This window comes from Scyliorhinus torazame, chromosome 11, assembly GCF_047496885.1.
Source record: "Scyliorhinus torazame isolate Kashiwa2021f chromosome 11, sScyTor2.1, whole genome shotgun sequence".
In the NCBI taxonomy this organism is placed as follows: domain Eukaryota; kingdom Metazoa; phylum Chordata; class Chondrichthyes; order Carcharhiniformes; family Scyliorhinidae; genus Scyliorhinus; species Scyliorhinus torazame.
This window is the reverse complement of record NC_092717.1, coordinates 48,224,069-48,251,209: the sequence shown is the minus strand read 5'-3', so window position 1 is coordinate 48,251,209 and position 27,141 is coordinate 48,224,069. Positions and strand designations below refer to the sequence as shown.

General features: G+C 47.6%; 2 protein-coding genes across 6 annotated transcripts in view; one reads left to right on the top strand and one right to left on the bottom strand.

Annotated features, from left to right (window-relative positions):
• Positions 1–18,056, bottom strand: part of LOC140386065 (uncharacterized) — a 41,561-nt gene extending 23,505 nt beyond the window's left edge. Inside the window, exon 1 of the mRNA XM_072468649.1 lies at positions 18,035–18,056. Coding sequence (XP_072324750.1) covers positions 18,035–18,056 — 22 coding nt within the window. The remainder of the gene's footprint in view (positions 1–18,034) is intronic.
• Positions 1–27,141, top strand: part of amph (amphiphysin) — a 452,493-nt gene that overhangs the window by 304,294 nt on the left and 121,058 nt on the right. For 4 of the 5 annotated variants that reach the window (XM_072467226.1, XM_072467225.1, XM_072467224.1 and 1 more), the window contains exon 12: positions 25,737–25,787. The exons of the other annotated variant lie outside the window; for it this stretch is intronic. In XM_072467226.1, coding sequence (XP_072323327.1) covers positions 25,737–25,787 — 51 coding nt within the window. The remainder of the gene's footprint in view (positions 1–25,736; positions 25,788–27,141) is intronic. 5 annotated transcript variants of the gene reach the window in all.

Below are 27,141 nucleotides of genomic sequence, written 5' to 3'. Positions count from 1 at the left end.
GTGATCTAGAGATAGACCATCACACTGATCTACAGACAGAGAGACCCACAGATTGGTCTAGAGATAGAGACACACAGTATTTCTAGAGAGAGAAAGTCCCACACAGTGATCTAGAGAGAGAGAAACCCACAGAGTGATCTAGAGAGAGAGACCCACACAGTGATCTAGAAAGAGACCCACACAGTGATCTAGAGAGTGACCCACACAGTGATCTAGAGAGAGAGAGACCCACACAGTGATCTAGAGAGAGACCCACACAGTGATCTAGAGAGAGAGACCCACACAGTGATCTAGAGGGAGACCCACGCAGTGATCTAGAGAGAGAGACCCACACAGTGATCTAGAGAGACACCCAGCCAGTCATCTAGAGAGAGAGAGACCCACATAGTGATCTAGAGAGAGAGAGACCCACACAGGGGTCTAGAGAGAGACCCACACAGTGATCTAGAGAGAGAAAGACCCACACAGTGATCTCGAGGGAGAGACGCACACAGTGATCTGGAGAGAGACCGACACAGTGATCTAGGGAGAGAGAGACCCAGACAGTGATCTAGAGAGAGAGACCCACACAGTGATCTAGAGAGAGACCCAGCCAGTCATCTAGAGAGAGAGAGACCCACATAGTGATCTAGAGAGAGAGAGACCCACACAGGGGTCTAGAGAGAGACCCACACAGTGATCTAGAGAGAGAAAGACCCACACAGTGATCTCGAGGGAGAGACGCACACAGTGATCTGGAGAGAGACCGACACAGTGATCTAGGGAGAGAGAGACCCATACAGTGATCTAGAGAGAGAGACCCACACAGTGATCTAGAAAGAGAGAGACCCACACAGTGATCTAGAGAGCGAGCGACCCACACAGTGATCTGGAGAGAGAAAGTCCCACACAGTGATCTAGAAGGCGGACGCAGACAGTGATCTTGAGAGAAACCCACACAGTGATCTTGAGGGAGAGGGAGACCCACACTGATCTAGTGAGAGAGAGACCCACACAGTGATCTAGAGACAGCGAGACACACAGAGTGATCTAGAAAGAGAGAGACCCACACAGTGATCTAGAGAGAGAGAGACCCACACAGTGATCTAGAGAGAGTGAGACCCACACAGTGATCTAGGGAGAGACCCACAGAGTGATCTAGAGAGAGACCCACACAATGATTGATAGAGAGAGACCCACACAGTGATGTAGACAGAGAGAGACCCACACAGTGATCTAGGGAGAGAGCCACAGAGTGATCTAGAGAGAGACCCACACAATGATTGATAGAGAGAGACCCACACAGTGATCTAGACAGAGAGAGACCCACACAGTGATCTAGAGGGAGAGACCCACGCAATGACCAAGAGAGAGAGAGACCTACACAGTGATCAAGAGAGAGAGAGACCCACACAGTGATCTAGAGAGAGACCCACAGCGTGATCTAGGGAAAGAGAGACCCTCACAGTGATCTGGAGAGAGAGACCCACGCAGTGATCTAGTGTTAGGCCACACATTGATCTAGAGAGAGACCCACACCGTGATCTAGAGAGAGAGACCCACACAGTGATCTAGAGAGAGACCCACACAGTGATCTAGAGAGTGACCCACACAGTAACCTAGAGAGAGAGACCCACACAGTAATCTAGAGAGAGAGACCCACACAGTGATCTAGAGAGAGACCCACAGAGTGATCTAGGGAGAGAGAGACCCACACAGTGATCTAGAGAGAGACCCACACAGTGATCTAGAGAGAGACCCACACAGTGATCTCGAGAGAGAGAGACCCACACAGTGATCTAGAGAGAGACAGAGACCCACACAGTGATCTAGAAAGAGAAAGACCCACGCAGTGATCTCGAGGGAGAGACGCACACAGTGATCTAGAGAGAGAGAGAGAGACCCACACAGTGATCTAGAGAGAGAGAGAGACCCACAGTGATCTAGAGAGAGTGAGACCCACACATTGATCTGGAGGGAGACCCACACAGTGATCTAGAGAGATAGAGACCCACACAGTGATCTCGAGAGAGTGACCCACGCAGTGATCTAGAGAGAGAGACCCACACAGTGATCTAGAGGGAGAGACCCACACAGTGAACTAGAGAGAGAGACCCACACAGTGATCTAGAGAGTGAGACCCACGCAGTGATCTAGAGAGAGACCCACACAGTGATCTAGAGACAGAGAAACCCACAGAGTGATCTAGAGAGAGAGACCCACACAGTGATCTAGAGAGAGACCCACACAGTGATCTAGAGAGAGAGACCCACACAGTGATCTAGAGGGAGACCCTCACAGTGATCTAGAGAGTGAGTAACCCACACAGTATCTAGAGTGAGACCCACACAGTGATCTAGAGAGAGAGACCCACACAGTGATCTAGAGACAGAGAAACCCACAGAGTGATCTAGAGAGAGAGACCCACACAGTGATCTAGAAAGAGACCCACACAGTGATCTAGAGAGTGACCCACACAGTGATCTAGAGAGAGAGAGACCCACACAGTGATCTAGAGAGAGACCCACACAGTGATCTAGAGAGAGAGACCCACACAGTGATCTAGAGGGAGACCCACGCAGTGATCGAGAGAGACCGACACAGTGATCTAGAGAGAGACCCACACAGTGATCTAGAGAGAGAGAGACCCACACAGTGATCGAGAGAGACCGACACAGTGATGCAGAGAGTGACCCACACAGTGATCTAGAGAGAGAGAGACACCCACACAGTGATCTAGAGATAGACCATCACACTGATCTACAGACAGAGAGACCCACAGATTGGTCTAGAGATAGAGACACACAGTATTTCTAGAGAGAGAAAGTCCCACACAGTGATCTAGAGAGAGAGAAACCCACAGAGTGATCTAGAGAGAGAGACCCACACAGTGATCTAGAAAGAGACCCACACAGTGATCTAGAGAGAGAGACCCACACAGTGATCTAGAGAGAGACCCACAGAGTGATCTAGGGAGAGAGAGACCCACACAGTGATCTCGAGAGAGAGAGACCCACACAGTGATCTAGAGAGAGACAGAGACCCACACAGTGATCTAGAAAGAGAAAGACCCACGCAGTGATCTCGAGGGAGAGACGCACACAGTGATCTAGAGAGAGAGAGAGAGACCCACACAGTGATCTAGAGAGAGAGAGACCCACAGTGATCTAGAGAGAGTGAGACCCACACATTGATCTGGAGGGAGACCCACACAGTGATCTAGAGAGATAGAGACCCACACAGTGATCTCGAGAGAGTGACCCACGCAGTGATCTAGAGAGAGAGACCCACATAGTGATCTAGAGGGAGAGACCCACACAGTGAACTAGAGAGAGAGACCCACACAGTGATCTAGAGAGTGAGACCCACGCAGTGATCTAGAGAGAGACCCACACAGTGATCTAGAGACAGAGAAACCCACAGAGTGATCTAGAGAGAGAGACCCACACAGTGATCTAGAGAGAGACCCACACAGTGATCTAGAGAGAGAGACCCACACACTGATCTAGAGGGAGACCCTCACAGTGAGCTAGAGAGTGAGTGACCCACACAGTATCTAGAGTGAGACCCACACAGTGATCTCGAAAGAGTCCCACACAGTGATCTAGAGAGTGACCCACACAGTGATCTAGAGAGAGAGAGACCCACACAGTGATCTAGAGAGAGACCCACACAGTGATCTAGAGAGAGAGACCCACACAGTGATCTAGAGGGAGACCCACGCAGTGATCGAGAGAGACCGACACAGTGATCTAGAGAGAGACCCACACAGTGATCTAGAGAGAGAGAGACCCACTCAGTGATCGAGAGAGACCGACACAGTGATGCAGAGAGTGACCCACACAGTGATCTAGAGAGAGAGAGACACCCACACAGTGATCTAGAGATAGACCATCACACTGATCTACAGACAGAGAGACCCACAGATTGGTCTAGAGATAGAGACACACAGTATTTCTAGAGAGAGAAAGTCCCACACAGTGATCTAGAGAGAGAGCGACCCACGCAGTGATCTGCAGAGAGAAAGTCCCACACAGTGATCTAGAAGGCGAGACGCAGACAGTGATCTTGACAGAGACCCACACAGTGATCTTGAGGGAGAGAGAGACCCACACTGATCTAGTGAGAGAGAGACCCACACACAGTGATCTAGAGAGAGAGAGACTCACACAGTGATCTAGAGAGAGTGAGACCCACACAGTGATCTAGTGAGAGACCCACAGACTGATCTAGAGAGAGACCCACACAATGATCGATAGAGAGAGACCCACACAGTGATCTAGACAGAGAGAGACCCACACAGTGATCTAGAGGGAGAGACCCACGCAATGACCAAGAGAGAGAGAGACCTACACAGTGGTCAAGAGAGAGAGAGACCCACACAGTGATCTAGAGGGAGAGATGCACACAGTAATCTAGAGAGAGAGAGAGAGAGACCCACGCTGTGATCTAGAGAGAGAGAGAGACCCACACAGTGATCGAGAGAGAGAGAGACCCACACCGTGACCTAGAGAGAGAGAGAGACCCACACCGTGATCTAGAGGGAGAGGCGCACACAGTGATCTAGAGAGAGAGAGAGACCCACACAGTGATCTAGAGAGAGACCCACACAGTGATCTAGAGAGAGACCCACACATTGATCTAGAGAGAGACCCACCCAGTGATATAGAGAGAGAGAATGACCCACACAGTGATCGAGAGAGAGAGAGAGCGAGTGACCCACACAGTGATCAAGAGAGAGTGACCCACACAGTAATCTAGAGAGAGAGACCCACACAGTGATCTAGAGAGAGAGACCCACACAGTGATCTAGACAGAGACCCACACAGTGATCTAGACAGAGACCCACACAGTGGTCTAGAGAGAGAGAGAGAGCCACACAGTGATCTAGAGAGAGACCCACACAGTGATCTAGAGAGAGAGAGAGACCCACACAGTGATCTAGACAGAGACCCACACAGTGATCTAGAGAGAGAGAGACCCACACAGTGATCTAGAGAAAGAGACACACACAGTGATCTAGAGAGAGACCCACACAGTGATCTAGAGAGAGAGACCCACACAGTGATCTAGAGAAAGAGACACACACAGTGATCTAGAGAGAGAGAGACCCACACAGTGATCTAGATAGAGAGATACGCACACAGTGAGCCAGAGAGAGAGACCCACACAGTGATCTAGAAAGAGAGAGAGACCCACACAGTAATCTAGAGAGAGAGAGACCCACACAGTGATCTAGAGAGAGAGACCCACACAGTGATCTAGAGAGACCCACACAGTGATCTAGGGAGAGAGACCCACACCGTGATCTAGAGAGGGAGAGACCCAACAGTGATCTAGAGAGATAGACCCACACAGTGATCAAGAGAGTGAGACCCACACAGTGATCTCCAGAGAGAGACCTACACAGTGATCTAGAGAGAGACCCACACATTGATCTAGAGAGAGAGACCCATACAGTGATCTAGGGAGAGAGACCCAGACCGTGATCTAGAGAGAGAGAGACCCACACAGTGATCTCGAGAGATAGACCCACACAGTGATCGAGAGAGAGAGACCCACACAGTGATCTAGAGAGAGAGACCCACACAGTGATCTAGAGAGAGAGACCCACACAGTGATCTAGAGAGAGAGATCCACACAGTTATCTAGGGAGAGAGAGACCCACACAGTGATCTAGAGAGAGAGAGAGAGAGACCCACAGTGACCTAGAGAGAGAGAGACCCACACAGTGATCTAGAGAGAGAGAGAGAGAGACCCACAAATTGATCTAGAGAGGGAGATCCACACAGTGATCTCGAGAGGGAGACCCATATAGTGATCTAGAGAGAGAGACCCACACAGTGATCTGGAGAGAGAGACCCACACAGTGATCTAGAGAGAGAGAGAGAGACCCACACAGTGATCTAGAGAGAGAGACCCACACAGTGATCCAGTACCCACACAGTGATCCAGTCCCATACAGTAATCTAGAGAGAGAGCAACGCCCACACAGTGATCTATAGAGAGAGAGAGACCCATACAGTGATCTAACGAGAGAGACCCACAGAGTAATCTAGAGAGAGAGAGACCCACACAGTGATCTAGATAGAGAGAGAGACCCACACAGTGATATAGAGATAGAGACCCACAGAGTAATCTAGAGAGAGAGAGACCCACACAGTGATCTAGAGAGACACCCACACAGTGATCTGGAGAAAGACCCACACAGTGATCTTGAGAGAGACCCACACAGTGATCTTGCTCTTTGAACATAGAACATACAGTCGAGAAGGAGGCCCTTCAGTCGATCAAATCTGCACCGTCCCACTTAAGCCCTCACTTCCACCCTATCCCCGTAACCCAATAACCCTTCCTAACCATTTTTGGTCACTATGTCCAATTTATCATGGCCAATCCACCTAAACTGCACGACTTTGGACTGTGGGAGGAAACCGGAGCACCCAGAGGAAACCCGTGCTAACATGGGTGTCATTTATTCACCCTGGGGTATCACAGACTGCAACAGGATGCAGATGAACGGTAAAGCATACACCAAACGTAGGCGTTGGTTCAATACGATTTATTGAACTTCTGAACAATGCACACAGCTGGCTGTGGGTTGACACTCTACTACTCTAAGAGTACTAACTCTAACTTACTAGACCAGACTAGCTCTAATCCATGTGTAGAAGGTGCTGACTGAAATATATACCCTGACTGTCACTACAGTTGTCACCAGTGGAAAGAGGCGGAGTGCTGATGCTTTGTGTGTTTTATAGTTGGAAGCCCGCCTCTGTTGTTCTGTCTGGTGATTGGTTGTGTTCTGTCCTGTATGTTGATTGGCTAACCTGGGTGTCTGTCACTGCCTGTTTTTACCTCATGATGTGCATGGGTGCATATTATGACATCCCCCTTTTTACAAAAATAATTGTCGGTAATTTAGAGTATATACGACATATTTACAGATATAACTATTTACAGCAAATGGCGAGTGAATGCATATGTACATGTAAGGTGTCTAGCGTGCAGATAGAGAACATTATGTACAAAGGAAATATTTATGAGTCCAATCTCTGGAGCTGGCATCGGATCCTTGTCGACCGCCTGAGAGGTGGAGGTGGGGACGACGGCGCCTTGACAGGTGGGATTGCGCCAGATTGGTGGCCTCGTGGAGCGAGGTGTCCGGAAAAGGCATAACGACAGCTGGAAAAGTGCGATTCAGTGGTGGACAGGCAAGTTTGCGTAGTGCCCTTCTGTTGCGCCTGACAATGGATCCATCAGCCATGCAAACCACGAACGACCTGGGAGCAGCCTGTCGAACAACTACAGCTGGAGCTGACCAGCCTCCATCAGGTAACTTGATGCGAACAGCATCTTCCGGAGAGAGCACAGGCAAATCAGTAGCATGAGCATCGTATGTCAGCTTTTGCCAGTTCCTGAGTTGTTGCACCTTTTGCAGGACTGGGAGGTGATCCAGGTCAGGTAAATGAATGGCCGGAACAGTCGTCCGCAGGTCACGATTCAGAAGGAGTTGTGCCGGAGACATACCGGTGGACAGAGTGGTTGCCCTGTATGCCAGGAGCGCAAGGTTAAAGTCAGAAGCAGAGTCCGCAGCCTTGCAGAGCAGTTGCTTCACGATATGGACCCCTTTCTCGACCTTCCCGTTAGATTGCGGGTAATGCGGGCTCGAGGTAATGTGCTTGAACTGGTATAGCTTCGCGAAGTTGGACCACTCTTGGCTGTAGAAGCAGGGACCATTGTCGCTCATGACCGTGAGCGGAATACCATGCCTGGCAAATGTCTCCTTGCAGGCCTTGATGAGAGTCCTTGATGTGAGGTCGGACAGTTTCACCACTTTGGGGTAACTCGAGAAGTAGTCAATCATAAGCACGTAGTCACGCCCATTGGCGTGAAAAAGGTTGATTTCCACCTTAGACCACGGAGAGGTCACGATCTCGTGTTGCTGGAGTGTTTCTTTGGGCTGAGCAGGCTGGAAACGCTGGCAAGTCGCACAATTGAGGACCATGTTGGATGTGTCCTTGTTGATGCCAGACCAATAGACAGCCTGCCGGGCCCTGCGCCTGCATTTCTCGATACCGAGGTGTCCCTCGTGGATCTGTTTGAGCACTATGCTCTGGAGGCTGCGAGGAATAACGATACGATCCAGCTTGAGGAGGATCCCCTCGACAACTGTTAGGTCATCCTTGACATTAAAGAACTGGGGCATTGCCCTTTCTGCCAACCATTTGAAAGGTGATATATGGCCCGCTGCAGAAGAGGGTCCTTGGCAGTCTCTTCTCGAATGTTGACGACTCGGTCGTCTGAGACCGGGAGGTTGCTGGCACGCAGTTACACCTGTGCCTCAATTTGACGGATGAAGTCGACCTGTTCACAGGGCGGGGTGATGGCGCGCGACAGGGCATCCGCAATGATTAGCTCCTTGCCCGGTGTGTAAACCAATTCGAAATCATACCTGCTGAGTCGAAGGAGAATGCGCTGAAGCCTGGGCGTCATGTCTGTCAAGTCCTTGTGAATGATATGGACCAAGGGTCTGTGGTCAGTCTCTACTGTGAAGCTTGGTAGACCGTAGACGTAATCATGGAACTTTACAATACCGGTGAGGAGGCCCAGGCACTCTTTCTCTATTTGTGCATACGTCTGCTCAGTGGGAGTCATGGCCCTGGACGCATAGGCCACTGGAGCCCAGGATGAGGAGTCATCCTTCTGGAGTAGCACCGCACCAATGCCTTCCTGGCTGGCATCCATGGAGATTTTTGTCTCCCACTCTGGGTCAAAAAACGCTAGTACCGGAGCAGTGGTGAGCTTTGCCTTTAACTCGAGCCACTCTGCTTGATGTGTGGGCAGCCACTGAAAGGCAGTGGACTTCTTCACCAGATGGCTGAGAGCTGTGGTGTGTGATGCGAGGTTGGGAATGAACTTTCCCAAGAAGTTAACACGACCTCTGGGGTCGTGGACCATATAATGACATCATCAACATAAACCCGCACACCCTCAATGCCCTCCAGCATCTGTTCCATGATCCTGTGAAAGATTTCAGAGGCTGAAACAGTACCGAACGGCATACGGTTGTAACAGTACCTTCCGAAAGGTGTATTAAACGTGCAGAGCGTCCTGCTGGACTCGTCCAGTTGTATCTGCCAGACACCACGCGATGCATCTACCTTCGTGAAGAATTTGGCATGTGCCATCTCACTGGTTAGCTCCTCCCGCTTCGGGATCGGGTAGTGTTCCCGCATTATGTTTCGGTTAAGATCCTTGTGATCTATACATATGCGCAATTCTCCTGAGGGCTTCTTCGCACAGACCATCGAGCTGACCCAGTCAGTCGGTTCCGTCACCTTAAAGACTATACCCTAGTCTTGGAGCTCCTGCAGCCGTGCCTTCAAACGGTCCTTCAGAGGAGCCGGCACCCGGCGTGGGGCATGGATCACAGGCGTGGCATCAGGCCTGAGTAAGATTTTGTAGTGGTACGGCAGCGTGCCCATCCCACTGAACACATCCGGGTATTGTGACAGGATTCCGTCAATGTCAGCCTGAAGATTCATATTGGCAGAGGACATGGCATGTACGCACTGGACGAGATTGAGTAGCTTGCGTGCATGGGCACCAAGCAGGGAAGCCTTGTCAGGCTTGACGATTTCGAATCGCAGTGTGGCACTGATGGCCTTGTTGGAGACATGTAGGTGACAAGGCCCTAACGCAGTAATGGCATTGCCATTATAATCAAGCAGCTGGCAGGCCGGCGGAAGAATATTTGGCTGCCTTTGGATGCGAGCAAGATCTGCTTGAGATATGAGATTGGCTGAAGCACCAGAGTCCAGCTTTAACCGGATGCTGCATTGGTTGACTTGTACGACAGCACGCCATTCGTCCGCAGAATCCATGTTGAGGATGGGTAGGCGTGTTGCTGCATTTGAGGAGGCCTTGTCATACGTGGTAATGATGCCCACAAGATATGGGGAGTCCAGGCAGTCATCCTCTGTATCCGTGGTGCTACCAGGATCAGAATCCAGCAGCTCTTGCTGCATACTTCGAACTTGTTTGCGTTGGAACTGGGATTGCTGGCCCACAATCGGAGGTGCAGACCTGCACAAGGCTGCATAATGGCCAGGCTTCCCACAATTTAACCAGCGCCTGCCTCTTGCAGGGCATTGCCGCTTTAAGTGGGCGGTGCCGCAGTTTGGGCACGTCATGATGTTGACGTCGGAACGCTCCGTGCGTCGTCGCACATGCAAAGTGCGGTCAGCCGGCACTCGCACCTGTGCAGTTTGGTCTTCAGCCGCTTTGTTTTCCCGTCCGTGGTGCGCATGCGTGGGACCCCGGAAAAAACGCGCAAAATGGCCGCCTTCATCGATGCTAAGGCGCCGCATTCGGGCGATGGCCTGTACACTCTCTGCCTCGTGGGAGGCAAGTTGGTCCTGTTCTGCCGATTTAAGGCGGGAGTAGCGACTTTTCGCCTGTTCATGCACTTTACACGTCTCAATGGTGACTGGCAGGGTCATGTTTTTTATTTTTAGGAGCTGTTCCCGCAGGGCGTCGGAGTGGACCCCAAACACGATCTTATCCCTGATAAGGGAAACAGCAGTGTTACCGTAGTTGCAGGATTGCGCTAATATGCGGAGAAAAGTTAGAAAGGATTGGAAAGGCTCATCCTTACCCTGAAGGCGCTGCTGGAAAACATAGTGCTCAAAGCTCTCATTCGTTTCGACTTCACAGTGACTGTCAAATTTGGCTAACACGGTCTGGAACTTGGTCTTGTCCTCACCGTCGGCAAAAGTGAGCGAATTGAAGATTTGGATGGCCTGGTCCCCCGCAGTCGATAGGAGCAGTGCAATTTTTTTGGCATCGGACGCATCCTCGAGGCCCGAGGCCTCAATGTACAGACTGAATTTCTGCTTTAAGACCCGCCAGTTGGCGCCGAGATTTCTGGAGATCTGGAGCTGTGGAGGGGCCTGGATCTTCTCCATGCTGCTGGAAGGCACTTGCTGGTCACTGAATTATTCAAGGTAAATTACTTAGATGAAGTAGACTCCTGGTATCATGTAGTGTTATTCACCCAGGGGTAACACGGACTGCAACAGGATGCAGATGAACGGTAAAGCATACGCCAAACGTAGGCGTTGGTTCAATACGATTTATTGAACTTCTGAACAATGCACACAGCTGGCTGTGGGTTGACACTCTACTACTCTAAGTGTACTAACTCTAACTTACTAGACCAGGCTAGCTCTGATCCACGTGTAGAAGGTGCTGACTGATATATACACCCTGACTGTCACTACAGTTGTCACCAGTGGAAAGAGGTGGAGTGCTGATGCCTCATGTGTTTTATAGTTGGAAGCCCCCCTCTGGTGTTCTGTCTGGTGATTGGTTGTGTTCTTTATGTTGATTGGCTAACCTGGGTGTCTGTCACTGCCTGTTTTTTCCTCATGATGTGCATGGGTACATATTATGACAACGGGGAGAACGTGCAGACTCCGTACAGCCAGTGACCCAGCAGAGAATCGAACCTGGGACCCTGGAGCTGTGAAGCCACAGTGCTAATCACTTGTGCTACCGTGCTGCTCCTTCAATGTATCATTTGCTTATGTTGGTCTGAAGGGAAAACAGATGTTTAAGCACACAAAGTCTTGTCACATGACCCCCTCTCTCCAACTGCCCAGTGGCTGCACATATGGTTCTGGTCTGGTGGACTCCAGCTGAAGGGCTTAGAGAATTAGATGATTTCTGGACAAATTCCTATCACAGCCAGAGTCCTGTTGTCCAACTGATTACATCTAATGGTTTGCCACCACCCTGTTGAATGTCCAGGTGATTGTCTGGAAGCTTTACTAATAAGCACGTGATGGCCCCCATTCACACTCCTTCAAGGCAAATGTTCCTGGTGGCAATTTACAAACAGGTTAGGCTGGACTTTTGAGAAATTGGGGAGACTGCACAGATATTTAAAAATGGAGGCTAGGACCTGATTTTGGGATTCCCAACCCCATTCCCAGAGTGTTCTATGTTTTTAACAGTGCCTTTTATGGGTGCAGGCTGTTTTGGGTCAGGAGTATGTCATGCGAGAGTGCCTTTAAGAACTGGATGTTGAAGCAATGTACCTTTAAGAAAACAGTGATGTCCGAGAGTGGATGGCGTTCAGCTCAGTTCAGCCATTTTGCAGTTTGTTTTGCAGTTTGAAAAGTGCCTGGCTGGTTTTGCTGAGAGCAGTTTAAAAGTGCCTGGCTGTTTTGCTGTGAGCCGATTAAAAGGAGAAAGCCAGTTTGAGACAGCAGCTTGAGAAGTTCTGGTTTGCTGTGAATTACTTGAAGGAAGAAAGCCAGTTGGAAAAAGGAGTTTGTGTGTGTCTGTGGGTTTCCAGAGAGCTGCATGAAGAAAGCAAGGTGCTAGAGCTGAAGTCACCCAAGCTAATATATCTCTGCCATTCTACAGAAAATATATATATCCTTTAACCTGGTGTGATTTTGTTTAAAGGTGTTAAGTCTCTTGGAAGTTTGAAGGAACATTTTAAGGAATTATTTACTGTTGCACTATTTTCTGAGTTATCTTTGAAGTAAGGGGTGTTAAGAGATCCAATGTTTATTTAAGATGTTAAGTTGAGTTCATGGAATAAACAGTGTTTTGTGTTTAAAAACCCACGTGCCCATAATTGTAATCCCACACCTAGGGAAAAAGCGGTGTGCTAGGAAAAGCAACAAACACATTAAAGGGAGAGGTTGGTTGAACTCCATGATACATTTTGGGGTTCTGAAAACGTCTCCCCATAACAACTGGGGGCTCAAGGGGGATAAAAGTCTTATCTATTGGATTGGCTTTTGTGAACTTAAAGACAGTGAAGGATTGTTGCTTTTCCAGTGTGGCATTTTAGTATAAGTGGGGAGAGTGTTGGGACAATGGCTCTTTCAGAGGCTCAGACGTTTTGGGGGGTGGACACGATGACATGTGATACCTTACGGACAGAGATGAAAAGCAGGCTGTTAGATTTGGCAATAACATTGCAGTTAACATTACCTGACAAAATGAGAAAAGGTTAGGTCATTATGGCGGTGGTTAAGCATTTAAAGTTGCCTGAGATACCGTTTGACTCATTGGAAATGGCGAAAATTCAGATGCAAATTAAACAAGTGGAACATGAGAAAGAATTAAAGCGGCTGGCATACGAGAGTGAGAGAGAGGAAAAAGAAAGAGAAAGAGAGAGAGAGGAAAAAGAAAAGGAGAGAGAAGAAAGGAGAAAAGAAAGAATAGCCTTAGCAGAACAAAAAGAAAAAGAAAGGGAGATACAGATCAGGGAAAAAGATAAAGAGAGGGAGTTTGAACTTCAGAAAATGGCCATGAAACATGACAATCAGTTAAAATTGGCAGACGTAAAGGGAAACGTACAGTTGGATGATAGTGATGAGGATAGTGAGAAAGAGCGTCATAGTCGAAGGCTTGGTGGGAATCTATTTAAATATGTCCAAGCATTGCCAAGGTTTGACGAGAAGGAAGTGGAATCCTTTTTCATTTCATTTGAGAAGGTAGCTAAACAAATGAAATGGCCACAGGACATGTGGGCGTTACTGATTCAAACAAAGCTGATAGATAGAGCTAGTGAAGTGTTTGCATCACTACCGGAGGAGGTATCTGGAACGTATGAGGAGGTGAAGAAATCTATCTTAAGTGCATATGAACTAGTGCCTGAAGCTTACAGACAAAGGTTCAGAAATTTAAGGAAAGAATTTGGTCAAACATACATGGAGTTTGAAAGGCTCAAACAGAGTAATTTTGATAGGTGGATAAGGGCTTTGAAAATAGACCAAACGTATGAAGCTCTCAGAGAAATTTTACTTTTGGAGGAGTTTAAAAATTCAATTCCTGATGTAGTGAGAACTTATGTGGAAGAACAGAGGGTTAAAACTGCGAGATTAGCAGAGGAAATGGCAGATGATTATGAATTAGTTCATAACTCAAAGATTGGTTTCCGACATCAGTTTCAGCCGCTGAGGGATAGAAACTGGGGACATGAGGAATATTCAAGTGGTAAAAGTAAAGGTGATATGATGGGAGACAATAAAGACAGTGTACCTCAGATTAAAAAAGAAATCCAGGAGGGTGGAAAAGAAATGAAAAGTTTCAGATGTTTTCCCTGTAATAAACTAGGCCATGTAAAGTCACAGTGTTGGTGGTTGAAGAAAAGCACTGGGAAGGCTGATGTGGTAAAACAGGATAAGACAGTGGGGTTTGTTAGAGTAGTAAAGGAAAGCCCAAGGGAAGCGAAGGAGGTGCAAAAGATTGTACAGCCTGTTCAAGAAGTAATTGTTAAGAAGGTGCCAGATGTCTTTAAAGAATTTACTTGTGTGGGTAAAGTTTACTCATGTGTATCAGGAGGAGCAGGTAAAGAAGTCACAATTTTAAGAGATCCAGGGGCGAGTCGATCTTTAATGGTAAGAGATGAGGGATTATGTAGTTTGGGAAGAATGTTGCCAGAAAAGGTGGTGATATGTGGAATTCAGGGTGAGAGGAGTAGCGTTCCATTATATAAGGTAAGGTTGGAAAATCCAGTGAAGAGTGGTGAAGTGGTAGTAGGAGTAATAAAGAAACTATCTTGTTCAGGAATACAGTTTATCTTGGGTAATGATATAGCTGGGTCGCAGGTGGGACTGATGCCTACTGTGGTTGATAAGCCATTGGAAAATCAGTCAACTGAAACGTTGAAGGACGAATATCCTGGGATTTTTTGGGATTGTGTAGTAACAAGGTCGCAAAGTGACAGGTTAAGACAAGAGGAGAAATCAAAGAGTGAAGATGAAGTTGAAGTGCAATTATCAGAAACGATTTTTGATCAGATGGTTGAAAAAGAACAAGAACAGGTGGAGGATGAGGCGGATATTTTTAGTTCAGGAAAATTGGCGGAGTTACAACAGAAAGATGTAGAAATAAAACAGATATATCAGAAAACATATACGGAAGAGGAATCTGAGAGTATGCCAGAGTGTTATTACCATAAAAATGATGTCTTGATGAGAAAATGGAGACCTGTACATATGCAGGCGGATAAAAAGTGGGCAGAAGTTCATCAAGTAGTCTTGCCGGTAGGGTATAGAAAGGAGGTGTTGCGAGTTGCACATGAGGTACCAGTGGGAGGTCATTTGGGAATAAGGAAAACTCAAGCTAAAATCCAGAAACATTTTTATTGGCCTGGACTACATAAAGATGTAGCTAAATTTTGTCAATCATGTCACACATGTCAAGTGATAGGGAAACCTCAAGCAGTGATAAAACCAGTGCCCTTAAACCCATTCCAGCATTTGAGGAACCTTTTACGAGGGTCATAATTGATTGTGTCGGACCGCTTCCTCAAACAAAAAGTGGGAATCAATACCTTTTGACTATAATGGATGTGTCTACTAGGTTTCCAGAGGCCATTCCAGTACGTAATATTACAGCTAAAAGGATTGTGGAGGAGTTACTTCAATTCTTTACTGGATATGGACGACCCACAGAAATTCAATCGGATCAAGGAACAAATTTTACTTCAAAGTTATTCAAAGAAGTTATGGACAGCGTAGGAATAAAACAATTTAAATCAACTATGTACCATCCAGAATCGCAGGGAGCGTTAGAAAGGTGGCATCAGATATTAAAGACAATGTTGAGAGCGTATTGTCAAGATTATCCAGAGGATTGGGATAAAGGAATTCCATTCGTATTGTTTGCAATTAGGGATGCACCTAATGAGTTCACCAAATTTAGTCCTTTTGAACTAATTTTTGGTCATGAGGTAAGAGGACCACTGAAATTGATTAAGGAAAAATTGGTGGGTGAGAAATCCAAAATTACACTATTGGATTACGTGTCAAATTTTAGGGAACAATTAAATAGAGCAGGTGAATTGGCTAGACAACATTTGAAAGTTGCACAAAATGTGATGAAACGGGTAGTGGACAAGAAATCCAAAGTTCGTAGTTTTGCCAGTGGGGATAAAGTTTTATTGTTGTTATCAGTGGTAGGCGAGCCTTTAAAAGCAAGGTTTTGTGGACCGTATCAGATTGAAAGGAAATTAAGTGAGGTGGATTATGTGGTAAAAACACCAGATAGAAGGAAGACTCACCGAGTGTGTCATGTGAATATGCTTAAAAGGTACTTTGAAAGGGAAGGAGAGAAAAAGAAGGTTTTAATGATTCTAACTCAAAGTGACGAACCAAATACAGATGACTGTGTATTTGACATACCTCAAATTAAATTTGAAAATGAGGATGTTCTTAAAAATTGGGATGAATTGTTAAGTTACCTTCCAGAGGAAAAACAAACTGACCTGAAAGAGTTATTGATATCACATGGGCAAGTTTGTAGAGATAAATTAGGAAGTACTAAAATGGTGATACAAGATGTAGATGTGGGAAATGCTGTTCCAAACAAACAACATCCATATAGACTTAACCCTTTACAATTAGCACAGGTTAACAGAGAGATTGAGAGTACGCTGAAGAATGGCATAATTGAAGTGGGTTGCAGCCAATGGAGCTCACCCATAGTGATGGTACCTAGACTAGATGGTACCCAACAGTTGTGTGTGGACCATCGAAAGGTGAATGCAGTTACAAGAACGGACTCTTATCCTATCCCACGTTTGAAGGATTGCATTGAGAAAGTGGGGCAATCTGCTTTTATTTCCAACTTCCAGACATGGAAAGAACATTTAAAACATCGTATGGAGTTCTTCGATCGACTTCAGGAGGCGGGTTTGGTGATCAACCTAGCCGAAAGTGAATTTGGAGAAGCCCGAATCACTTTCCTTGCGGAGTTTCCGTTATCCTCAAGACGAAGGGAAATAAGGCAATTTCTTAGCATGAGTGGATTGTATCGAACAGCTGTGCAAAGGTTTTGTGGCGTGATTACTCCAATGATGGAATTGCTGAAGAAACCTAAAAAAAATTCAATGGACAGCGGACTTTCAACAGGCATTTGACTGCCTTGGGGTAACCAATGTTCCCGTATTGGAGAATTGCAAGGGACTCTGTGGTCAGATTGAACTAAAGTATCTGATTCTAAAGAGAAATACCGAGGAGTAGAGGAATGGATGGATCGTGCAGCGACTTTGTTCAAAGAGACTGTCATCGAGAAGGTTTTCGGTTGGAGGAAGAAGAACAAAGAAAAATGGATTATATTATTATACCTGTTTGCATGTGTTGTTTTTTTTAAAAACGAAAAGGTATATTTACTGTGTACATTTCTTAGTGGATGGTGCAAAAGTGAAAAATGAAACCATCTTGAAGATGATGGTTTATTTTTTTCTCTTGGGGGGAGGTGTCATGCGAGAGTGCCTTTAAGAACTGGATGTTGAAGCAATGTATCTTTAAGAAAACAGTGATGTCATAGAGTGGGTGGAGCTCAGCTCAGTTCAGCCATTTTGCAGTTTGTTTTGCAGTTTGAAAAGTGCCTGGCTGGTTTTGCTGAGAGCAGTTTAAAAGTGCCTGGCTGTTCTGCTGAGAGCTGATTAAAAAGAGAACCCAGTTTGAGACAGCAGCTTGAGAAGTTCTGGTTTGCTGTGACTTGCTTGAAGGAAGAAAGCCAGTTGGAAAAAGTTTGTGTGTGTCTGTGGGTTTCCAGAGAGCTGCATGAAGAAAGCAAGGTGCTGGAGCTGAAATCACCCAAGCTAATATATCTCTGCCATTCTACAGAAAAAATATATATCCTTTAACCTGATGTGATTTTGTTTAAAGGTGTTAAGTCTCTTGGAAGTTTGAAGGAACATTTTAAGGAATTATTTACTGCTGCAATATTTTCTGAGTTAACTTTGAAGTAAGGGGTGTTAAGAGATCCAATGTTTATTTAAGGTGTTAAATTGAGTTCATGGAATAAACAGTGTTTTGTGTTTAAAAACCCACGTGCCCATAATTGTAATCCCACACCTAGGGAAAAAGCCGTGTGCTAGGAAAAGCAACAAACACATTAAAGGGAGAGGTTGGTTGAACTCCATGATACATTTTGGGGTTCTGAAAACGCCTCGCCCATAACAAGTCCATATTCAGCATTCCTGACCTGGTCGGTGTTGTTGCAGGGATAGGCATACCCCAGTCCTGCACAATGTTCATGGAGTCAAACCAGCTTTTCAAAGAGCCATGGCTCACGGCACCTGAGAGATGTCATGAACTACAATCTCCATGAGGGAACGCTTTAAAAAGCAGGCTCCTCATGTCCTCCGTGCCATGGTTTGCCCCTCTCCCACTCCCTATGGCCCTCATGCCAAGCATCTGCACCCCCATCATGAGCTCTTGTGCTGCCTGTGCCAAGCTATGCACCCAACCACCTCATGACCAAAACCCAGCTATAGTACTTCCATGACCATTCAGCATTTATATGCTGTATAGAATCATTGAACCCTATTGTGACAATATGATTTTTAAAAAAAATCTTTTTATAAATCGCCATCCCACCGATAGCTCTCCACTTTCCTTTAAAAAAAGCCATATTTACTACAGGTCAATAAAACTGTCAATCATCCTTCTCTATAAAGAATCGATAGCTGAAATTGCAAGCAACTGAAACCTTGTCATGTTATTTAAGCAAATATTGTACAATTCACAGCATTGGTCAGGGTGCCAGAGTTGTCAATCAAGCAATGTTTTCTGTCAGCCTTGGGTGTTTCAGTACTCCAAACGATGTCAAGGCTTTTAGCCAAGAATGCATAATGAGGACTTCCGTTAGCGGCCAAGGAGTGAGTGGTCGCACACGGGGCAGCTCCGGCTCTAAGGCGTTGGTTTTGGCATTTTTTATGGGATGGCTGGGAAGCTTTGAAGGTGGTGGTTCAAGGTGATATTATTCTGTTTAAGGCTAATAGGAATAATAATAATAATCACTTATTGTCACAAGTAGGCTTCAATGAAGTTACTGTGAAAAGCCTCTAGTCGCCACATTCCGGTGCCTGTTCGGGAGGCTGGTACGGGAATTGAACCCGTGCTGCTGGCTGTGTTCTGCATTACAAGCCAGCGATTTAGCTCACTGTGCTAAACCAGCCCCTAGGAGGAGGGGAGAGGGGCACAGGTGGCTGTTAGACCAGATATTCTAGGTGGATAGGAGATACTCGGGAGACCCCGACGAAGGAGTTGTTGACGGAGAGGAAGAGGTGCAGGGACAGTTTGACAGGTTGCAACGGATGCAGGGGGTGCAGTATGCGTATGGAGAGAAGATGTATGTTGCCCCATCAATTACGGCGGCAGCAGGCGGCGTCTCAGGAGATTTTAAAGGTGAGGGCGGAGAAGAGGAAGTTGGTGTCGGAGCCAGAAAAGATAAATGAGGTGTTCAGGGGGGACTTTGAGAAGTTGTATAAGGCCGAACTGAGTGGAGAGGTTGGGGACATGGGACTGTTTCTGGACGGGTTGGAGTTCCCAGAGCTGGAGGAGGCAAAGAGGCAGGAATTGGAGGAACCGCTAGGGTTGAAGGAGATGATGAATAGTATCAGGGAATACACCAGGAGGGCCCCGGGGCCAGATGGCTTTCCGGCAGAGTTTTATAAGCTGTTTGCGACAGAGTTGGCCCCCCACCTGTTGGGGATGTTTAGTGAGGCAGTGGAGAGGGGTGAGTTGCCAGCAACGTTGTCACAGGCGTTGATTTCATTGATCCCGAAGAAGGCAAAGGACCCACTGGAGTGTGGGTCCTACATGACCATCTTTTTGTTGAACATGGATGTGAAAGTATTGGCAAAGGTGTTGGCGTGTAGGTTGGAGGGTTGTGTGCCAGAGATGGTCTCCGAGGACCAGACAGGTTTTGTGAAGGGTAGGCAGCTCTCCCACAACATTAAGAGGCTGTTGAATGTAGTTATGACTCCATCGCGGACAGGCATCGGAGGTTATTGTATCCATGGACACGGAGAAGGCCTTTGAATGGGTATAGTGGAGGTACCTGTTTGAAATTCTGGATAGGTTTGGGTTTGGGCCGACGTTTGTGGCATGGATGCGTTTTTGTGTGCGAGACAAGATGAGTACAGCATATTTCGGGGTACACAGGGGAACGAGGCAGGGATGCCCACTGTCACCATTGTAATTTGCGCGGGCAATCGAGACCTTGGCAATCGCCCTTCAGGAGTCGGCCAAGTGGCGAGAGATTGTGAGGGGGGACAGGGAGCACCAGGTGTACATTGTACATTTCGAACCCGCTGGAGAGTATGGGCAGAATCATGGCCTTGCTGAAGAGGTTTTGGGCTTTCTCCAGGTATAAGCTGAATGTAGGAAAGAGCGAGTTGTTTCCGGTGAATGTAGCGGGGTGGGGGGCACTATTGTTTAAGGCGGCAAGAGAGCGGTTCAGGTCTTTGGGAATTCAGATAACGCATGAGTGGGCCACGATGCATAGGTGGAACTGGACAGCTTTAGTGGAAGTGGTTAAGGGGGATCTCCAGAGGTGTTACACTTTGCACTTAACGTTGGCAGGGAGGGTGCAGCTGGTAAAGGTGAATGTACTGCCAACGTTCCTGTTTGTCTTTCAGACTCTCCTAATGTTTCTCCTGAAGGCCTTCTTCCGGAGGGTGGAGGCACTGATCTTGGAGTTTATATGGGTGGGGAAGGTACCAAGGGTGAAGAGGGTTCTGTTGCAGAGGCAAAGACAGAAAGGGGGGGGGGTTGGTGCTCTCAAACCTGACCTATTATTACTGGGCTGCGAATGTGGAGAAGTTGAGGCATTGGTGGAGGAGGAGGGGACGGAATGGATCAGGTTGGAGGAAGAGTCCTGTAGGGGGTCTAGTCTGAGGGCCCTGGTGACGGCCCTGTTGCTGTTAGCTCCGGGGAAGTATACGGGGAGTCCGGTGGTGCAGTCAACGATCAGGATATTGAACCAGTTTAGGAGGCATTTCAAGCTGGATAAAATGTCGATGCTGACGCCACTGTGGGGGAACCACAGGTTTAAGCAGGGGGGGGGGGGGGTGGATGGGATGTATGGGAAGTGAAGGGAGGCGAAGGGACACGGGGCTAGAGCGGGTTAGGGATATATTCTTGGAGGGGCGGTGTGGGGTGCTGGATTAGTTGCAGGGGAGATTTGAGCTGCTGAGGGGTAACGAGTTTAGGTACATGAAAGGTGTGGGACTTCACGGGAAAGGAATGGCAGATGTTCCCCCAGTAACCGGAGCACAGGTTGTTGGAGTCACTGCTGCTCCCTGATGATTTGGGGGAGGGTAGGATTGGGAACATGTACGGGTGGTTGGGGGAGCAGGGTGGGGCACAGGTGGTGAGGATAAAGCGTAAGTGGGAGGAGGAGTTGGGAAGGGCGATAGGATGGGGACTTTGGAGTGAAGCTATGTAATGAGTTAACTTAACCTCCTGTGCAAGGATGAGCTTGAATCAGTTCAAGGTGGTGCACAGGGTGCACATAACTCGGGCGAGGATGAGTGGATTCTTCCAGCAGGTGACCGCTGGGTGTGGGAAGTGTGGGTGGTGGCCGGCCAATCACGCTTACATGTTTTGGAGCTGCGAGGAGCTAGAGAGCCTCTGGGAGGTGTCCTGGGACGTTATCCAGGGTAGTTGGGGTGGAGGTCAGGCAGGACCATCTGGTGGCGATCTTTGGGGTGTCGGATGAGCCAGAGCTGTTGGAGGGAAAGGAGGCAGATGTCGTGGCTTTCGCCTCTCTGATTGCTCGGCAAAGGATTCTGTTGAATTGGAGGTCGGATACGCTACCATGGGTGACGGCCTGACAGTACGAATTTCTCTGGCTGGAGAAGATCACGTTCGAGTTGAGGGGGTCAGAAGAGGGATTTGAGCTGCGGTGGAGGCCGTTATTGACTTTACTTGAAGAGTTGTACATCGCAGGGGGAGTGGTAGGGACTAAAATGGGAAAAACTGAACAAACTGTTGAGTATGCATTGATGGATTGTGTATTCTGTTGATGCTATGTATGTTTTGGAATAAAATATCTTCTAAAAAAAAGAATACATAATGAGGCTTGGCTGAGAGACCAGAAATTAATTACAGTAAGAAAACATCTGAACCCCAGGAAAAAATATCAATCCTATTATCAGCATAGGGTTCATTGGTTCTATACAGTTTATAGTGGGTGAAAGGACATGGAACTCCCTTGGCTTGGCATGGGGGTCATGAGGCCATAGGGAGCAGGTGGAGGCATAGCTTGTGATCGGGGTGAGAGGGGCCATGAGCGTGCATGGAAACATTGGCAGGAGGGGGTAAAGGGGTTTGTGGATGGCATAGCTTGGCATGTGGGCATGAAGGACCATAGTGGGTGGATGGGGATGGATGAGGTGACATGGACTGTCTTGGGGAGTGTGATGGGTTGTGAGGTTTCCAGACAACGACAAAGTTCAGGGCTTGGGGCCTTTCTGTTTCTATTACAAGGAGGAAGTCCCAAAGCACCAAGCGGGCCTTTTAAACAGGCTGCCTCGATATCTGGTAGCTCCTGTGGTTGCTTCCGACCTATTTCCAGGTCAGCTGGCCCAACTGCAGCCCATATCCGCTCCCATCCTCTATCAAATCCCCGACGGAATTCTCCGTTCCTGAGACTAAGTATTGACATCGGCGCAGGATTAGTGGACTTGCACCACAGCAAAACTGGCACTGCAGCTGGGCCGAGTCAGTGACCGTTATGGGGCTAGCACAGGTGCCACATGGAAAACAATCGATTCCAATGGGAAATGGTGTGGGATTCGGCTGGTTCGCGACTGACACTCAGGAGGCTGACAAGCTGCAGCCGCATATACACACTGCACTCTCCACACACAACATCCACCCAACAGAACGGCAGCGAGGAGAGCAGCATGCCATCTCACGGACGCCAAGCTCGAGACCCTGCTCGACGCCATGAAGGAGAAACGGGCGACAGTGTGCTCTGGACCGGGTAGGAGGCTGCCAGCCACCATTCGCCGTGCTTGGGTACAGGTGGCAGAGGTGGTCTGTGCCAACAGCAACACTGTCCGGACTGGCCAGCAATGCGGGAGATAAACTGCACAACCTCCTCAGGGCTCAGGCGGCCAGGGTGAGTAGGCAGCACTGTGACCCTGACACCAACCCCCATCCCACACTCTCGTAACTCAACCCTTACCCGCAGGGCGGATGACCCCCACCCTGCACCACTTGCTGGCACCCTTACCGGCTCCAGCTACCCACCCCCTGGGCTGCATGCATCGGTTGGACTGTCTAACACTGTGCGTTTTCTGTGTCGCCCCCGCCTCACACTACCCTCGCCCTCACATCACACCCACACCACCCCCGCTCCACCACAACCCCTACTCCCCCCTCGCAAGCACCCACCCTCCCAAAACATGCCCCCACCACCACCACCACCACTCCCCCCAGCCTGCAGTCTAATCATGCATCGTGCAGGTGCTGATGGTGATGGGGCGGGCCCTCTTGGTGTTCCCCAACCCCAGTCACAGCCAGAACCCCAGGTGCCGGCACGGACGCGAGCCATCAACCGGAGTCCCAGGACACCCCGGAGTTTGAATCCGAGGATGACACAGATTTCCCGTCTCAGCTATCTCCAACACCCTCCACCTCGGTTGGGCACTTTAGTGAAGAGGCTCCTGGAGCACTCTCTGGTGCGCACCACACACATGCTCCAGTACAGCAGGTGGAGGTAGGAACTCCCGAGGGGGCGGATATTCAGAGGGCGGGTCGACCCCAGGAACTAGCTGCCGTCCAGACAGGTTTCAGGCTTCTGGATTGTGGAGATGCAATCGCAGAGCCAGGGACTCCACGAGGGGATGTCGGGGAGCATCCAGCACCTGCAGGCACATGTGGAGGAGTCCAATCATGTGCAGGAGCAGGAGGTGGTGCCGGCTGTGCGTGCCATCCAAGCCAACACCACAAGGGTGGTGTCCACGGTGGAGGCCCTGGGGACGAAGGTTTCAGCCATGGATCAGCATGTCCAAGGCAGTGGCCGAGACCAAGGACAGCGCTGCCCTCTCATACGCAGCCATGTGCCACAGCCACCTGGACATTGCAGCGGCGCTCCTGAGGAAAGCTTAACCTGCCTGACATCTCTCCTTCGACCCCCTTTACCTTCTGAACACTCAGATAGCAGAATTTGGGAAAGGTCTAATTCCTAGAGATTGCGAAGGCCATTGGTGCCAGTAATGCAATGAGGAGCAAAGGAAACATGCAATTTATCACAAATAGATATCAACTGTAAAGGATTTACATTGCCAGCAGGAGGAACAATATTGTGAAAATAGGTTAAGAAATTAAAACACTTATCTTTAACATCTCTGTGTAATTTTCATGACCTTCCATATATTGGCCAATGCCCAGCAACTCTGCTCAGCTGCTTACATGGGTGTGATTTAAATCAGTGAATCCATAGGCCCACTGTGCCCATGCAGCCTCTTTGGCAAAGCTATCCAACTAGTCTCACTTGCCTGGTCTTTCCATATAGCCTTATGTCATGTGAGAGTACCTTTAAGAAATGGGTGTTTATAAATGGGTGTGTATATAAATATCTGTAGTGAGAGTACCTTTAAGTAATTGGTGTTCACTACTGCAGTGATATCAGAGAGTGGGTGGAGCTGGGCTGTCTGCCAGCTTTTTACTTTGTTTTAGGCTGTTTGCTGCAGGGTGTGTTTTAGTTTTGTTTTCAGTGTTGGAGCTGAAGCCAGACAGAGCAGGTGCACTGTTGATCTCTCTGCCATGAAAAGACTATCTCTTGATCATTTGATGAATTCAGAATTATAAATGTTCTCAGTAGTGAATGTAAACTTAATGTGCTTCTGTTAAAAGGTGTTTCTTCTGTCTTCTGGATGTTGTTTGGGAAGTTATTAAGGATCACTTAGTGTTGTATTCTTTGGGGGTTATATTTGAATTGATGGTTGCTAAGATGTTCACTGTATGTTTTGAAAAGGTTAACTTGAGTTCATGGAATAAACATTGTTTTGCTTTTAAAAAATACTTTTCGATTTCTGCTGTACCACACCTGTAGAGTGGGCCGTGTGCTCCCCATACCACAATCTATTAAAAGTTGTGGGTCAGGTGAACTCCATGATACACTTTGGGGTTCTCTAAACCCTGGCCCATAACAAATATCAATTTTTCTGTTTCAAGCACTTACTGAATTCCCGGTTGAACGTTATTGCTGAATCTGCTTCCACCACACTTTCAAGCGGAATATTTCAGACCAGAGGAACTCACTGCGTCACAAAGTCTCCTCATCTCACCTTTGGCTCTTTAGCCAATTACCTTAAATCCGTGACGAATCACACTCAAATGCTGCAGCGCTTTAAACAGAGGATTTGTACAGAGGGAAGATGAATTTGTCGTGGTAGTAAAGCAGGTTGTCACCACCTGGCCACAATCACTGGATGCCATGGAGTGAGCTGAGAATTTTCAGCAAGAATGCAGGCATGGATTTCAGACATTGAGGCATCAGCCATTGTGAACATTGACCAGTCCAGCGTTTTGAGTGGATCCAAAGTAACTGTAGATTGATATAAAAAGTGCTCAATACCATGGTGTTGCTAGTGGCTATTTGACAAATCAGATGGTGGTTTGTATTTAAAAGTCAACATTGAGCTAGAACAACCTGGCACAAGGAGCAGTTGAGGTGAATAGCATGATGTGTCGAAGGGAAAGCTATATAAGTATATGAGGAAAAATCTAGGTCTGAGGAGGCTCATGTTGAACATAAATGCCACCAGAGAACAGTAGGCCTGTCTATTCTACATTTTATGTAATTCTATTTACCTATTAAAGGATGTTATCATTTTTAGGATGTGACGGTTTTGTTTTGGCAGAGGCAACTACTTTTGTTGATTAGACTAAGTAGATTATCTACCCCTTTCTCCTTAGGCCCTGACATGCTGTGGATCCTTCTTTGCTGTACCAGAATTATCTCAACAGGTAAATAGCAGTGATCTGCAGTCACCTGTTTCTGTTTCATCAAATGCTCAATATTAATTTTCCATCATATCCAAATCGGTTACTTTTTTGTTTCACCCCCTATTCCCCATCCCATCGACTTCTGTGACCATCAAACCTGGATAATCATTCACATACCTGACTCCTCCATGGTCTGAGAACAGGCCTCACATGCACACCGTTCCATTCTTGAAAGGCTCGTATATCAATGTTTGCATTTGGATGGGAGTGAGGTAGAATGTGTCTCTGGAAGAGTCATGGTGGTTGCTGACAGCCCAAAGGACACAAATAAAACCTGATGTTCCACACTGATTCCTAGGGTCAACAGCTGCAGAATCCACGCACTGTCAGCTATCTCTCCCTCTCTCCTAATTGACCATGTTTGATTTCCTGCAAGTTATCAGCTCGGCTCAATTGGACTCCCATCTTTGAGTTAGAGGGGGCAAGCCTATATTCAGACTAGATTATTTCAGTGCTCTTCTGGCTGACTGCCGATCTTCCGCCCTCCAAAAACAGCTCATTCAAAATTCTCTTGGCCCCTGGTCCTTAAAACCTTGATTTCAATTTCTTATCCTTCTGTTTAAATCACTCCCTGGCCTGCCGCCCCATCCCTATCTCGGTAATCTCCTTCATTCCTACAATCCTCTGAAAGAATCCAATCCTAACCTCTTGCCCTTCCACCATTTCCTTTGCCCACCATTGTCAGGTTGGGTCATTTATTACGGTTACGAGGACAGAATTTTTTTTTCTTTTGTAAATAAAATATTTTTATTCTCCTTTTTCATTTTCTCCCAAATTCACACCCACCAACAATGAACAGTAATCAGTAACGAATGCAATGTCAATCCCCATATCAATAACAACAATCCCATCCTCCCACCAAACCCCCAAACGGCAGCCCCAAATGGTGGAACGGCAAGAGGTCAGGATTGGATTCTTTCAGAGGATTGTAGGAATGACGGAGATTACCGAGATAGGGATGGGGCGGCAGGCCAGGGGGTGATTTAAACAGAAGGATAAGAAATTGAAATCAAGGTTTTTTAAGGACCGGGGCCAAGAGAATTTTGAATGAGCTGTTTTTGGAGGGCGGAAGATCAGCAGTCAGCCAGGAGAGCACTGAAATAATCTAGTCTGAATATAGGCTTGCCCCCTCTAACTCAAAGATGGGACTCCAATTGAGCCGAGCTGATAACTTGCAGGAAATCAAACATGGTCAATTAAGAGAGAGGGAGAGATAGCTGACAGTGCGTGGATTCTGCAGCTGTTAACATAAACAAATAACAAAAAGGAATCCGGAATCACCCATAGTCACCACTAACACATACAGTCCACTGGC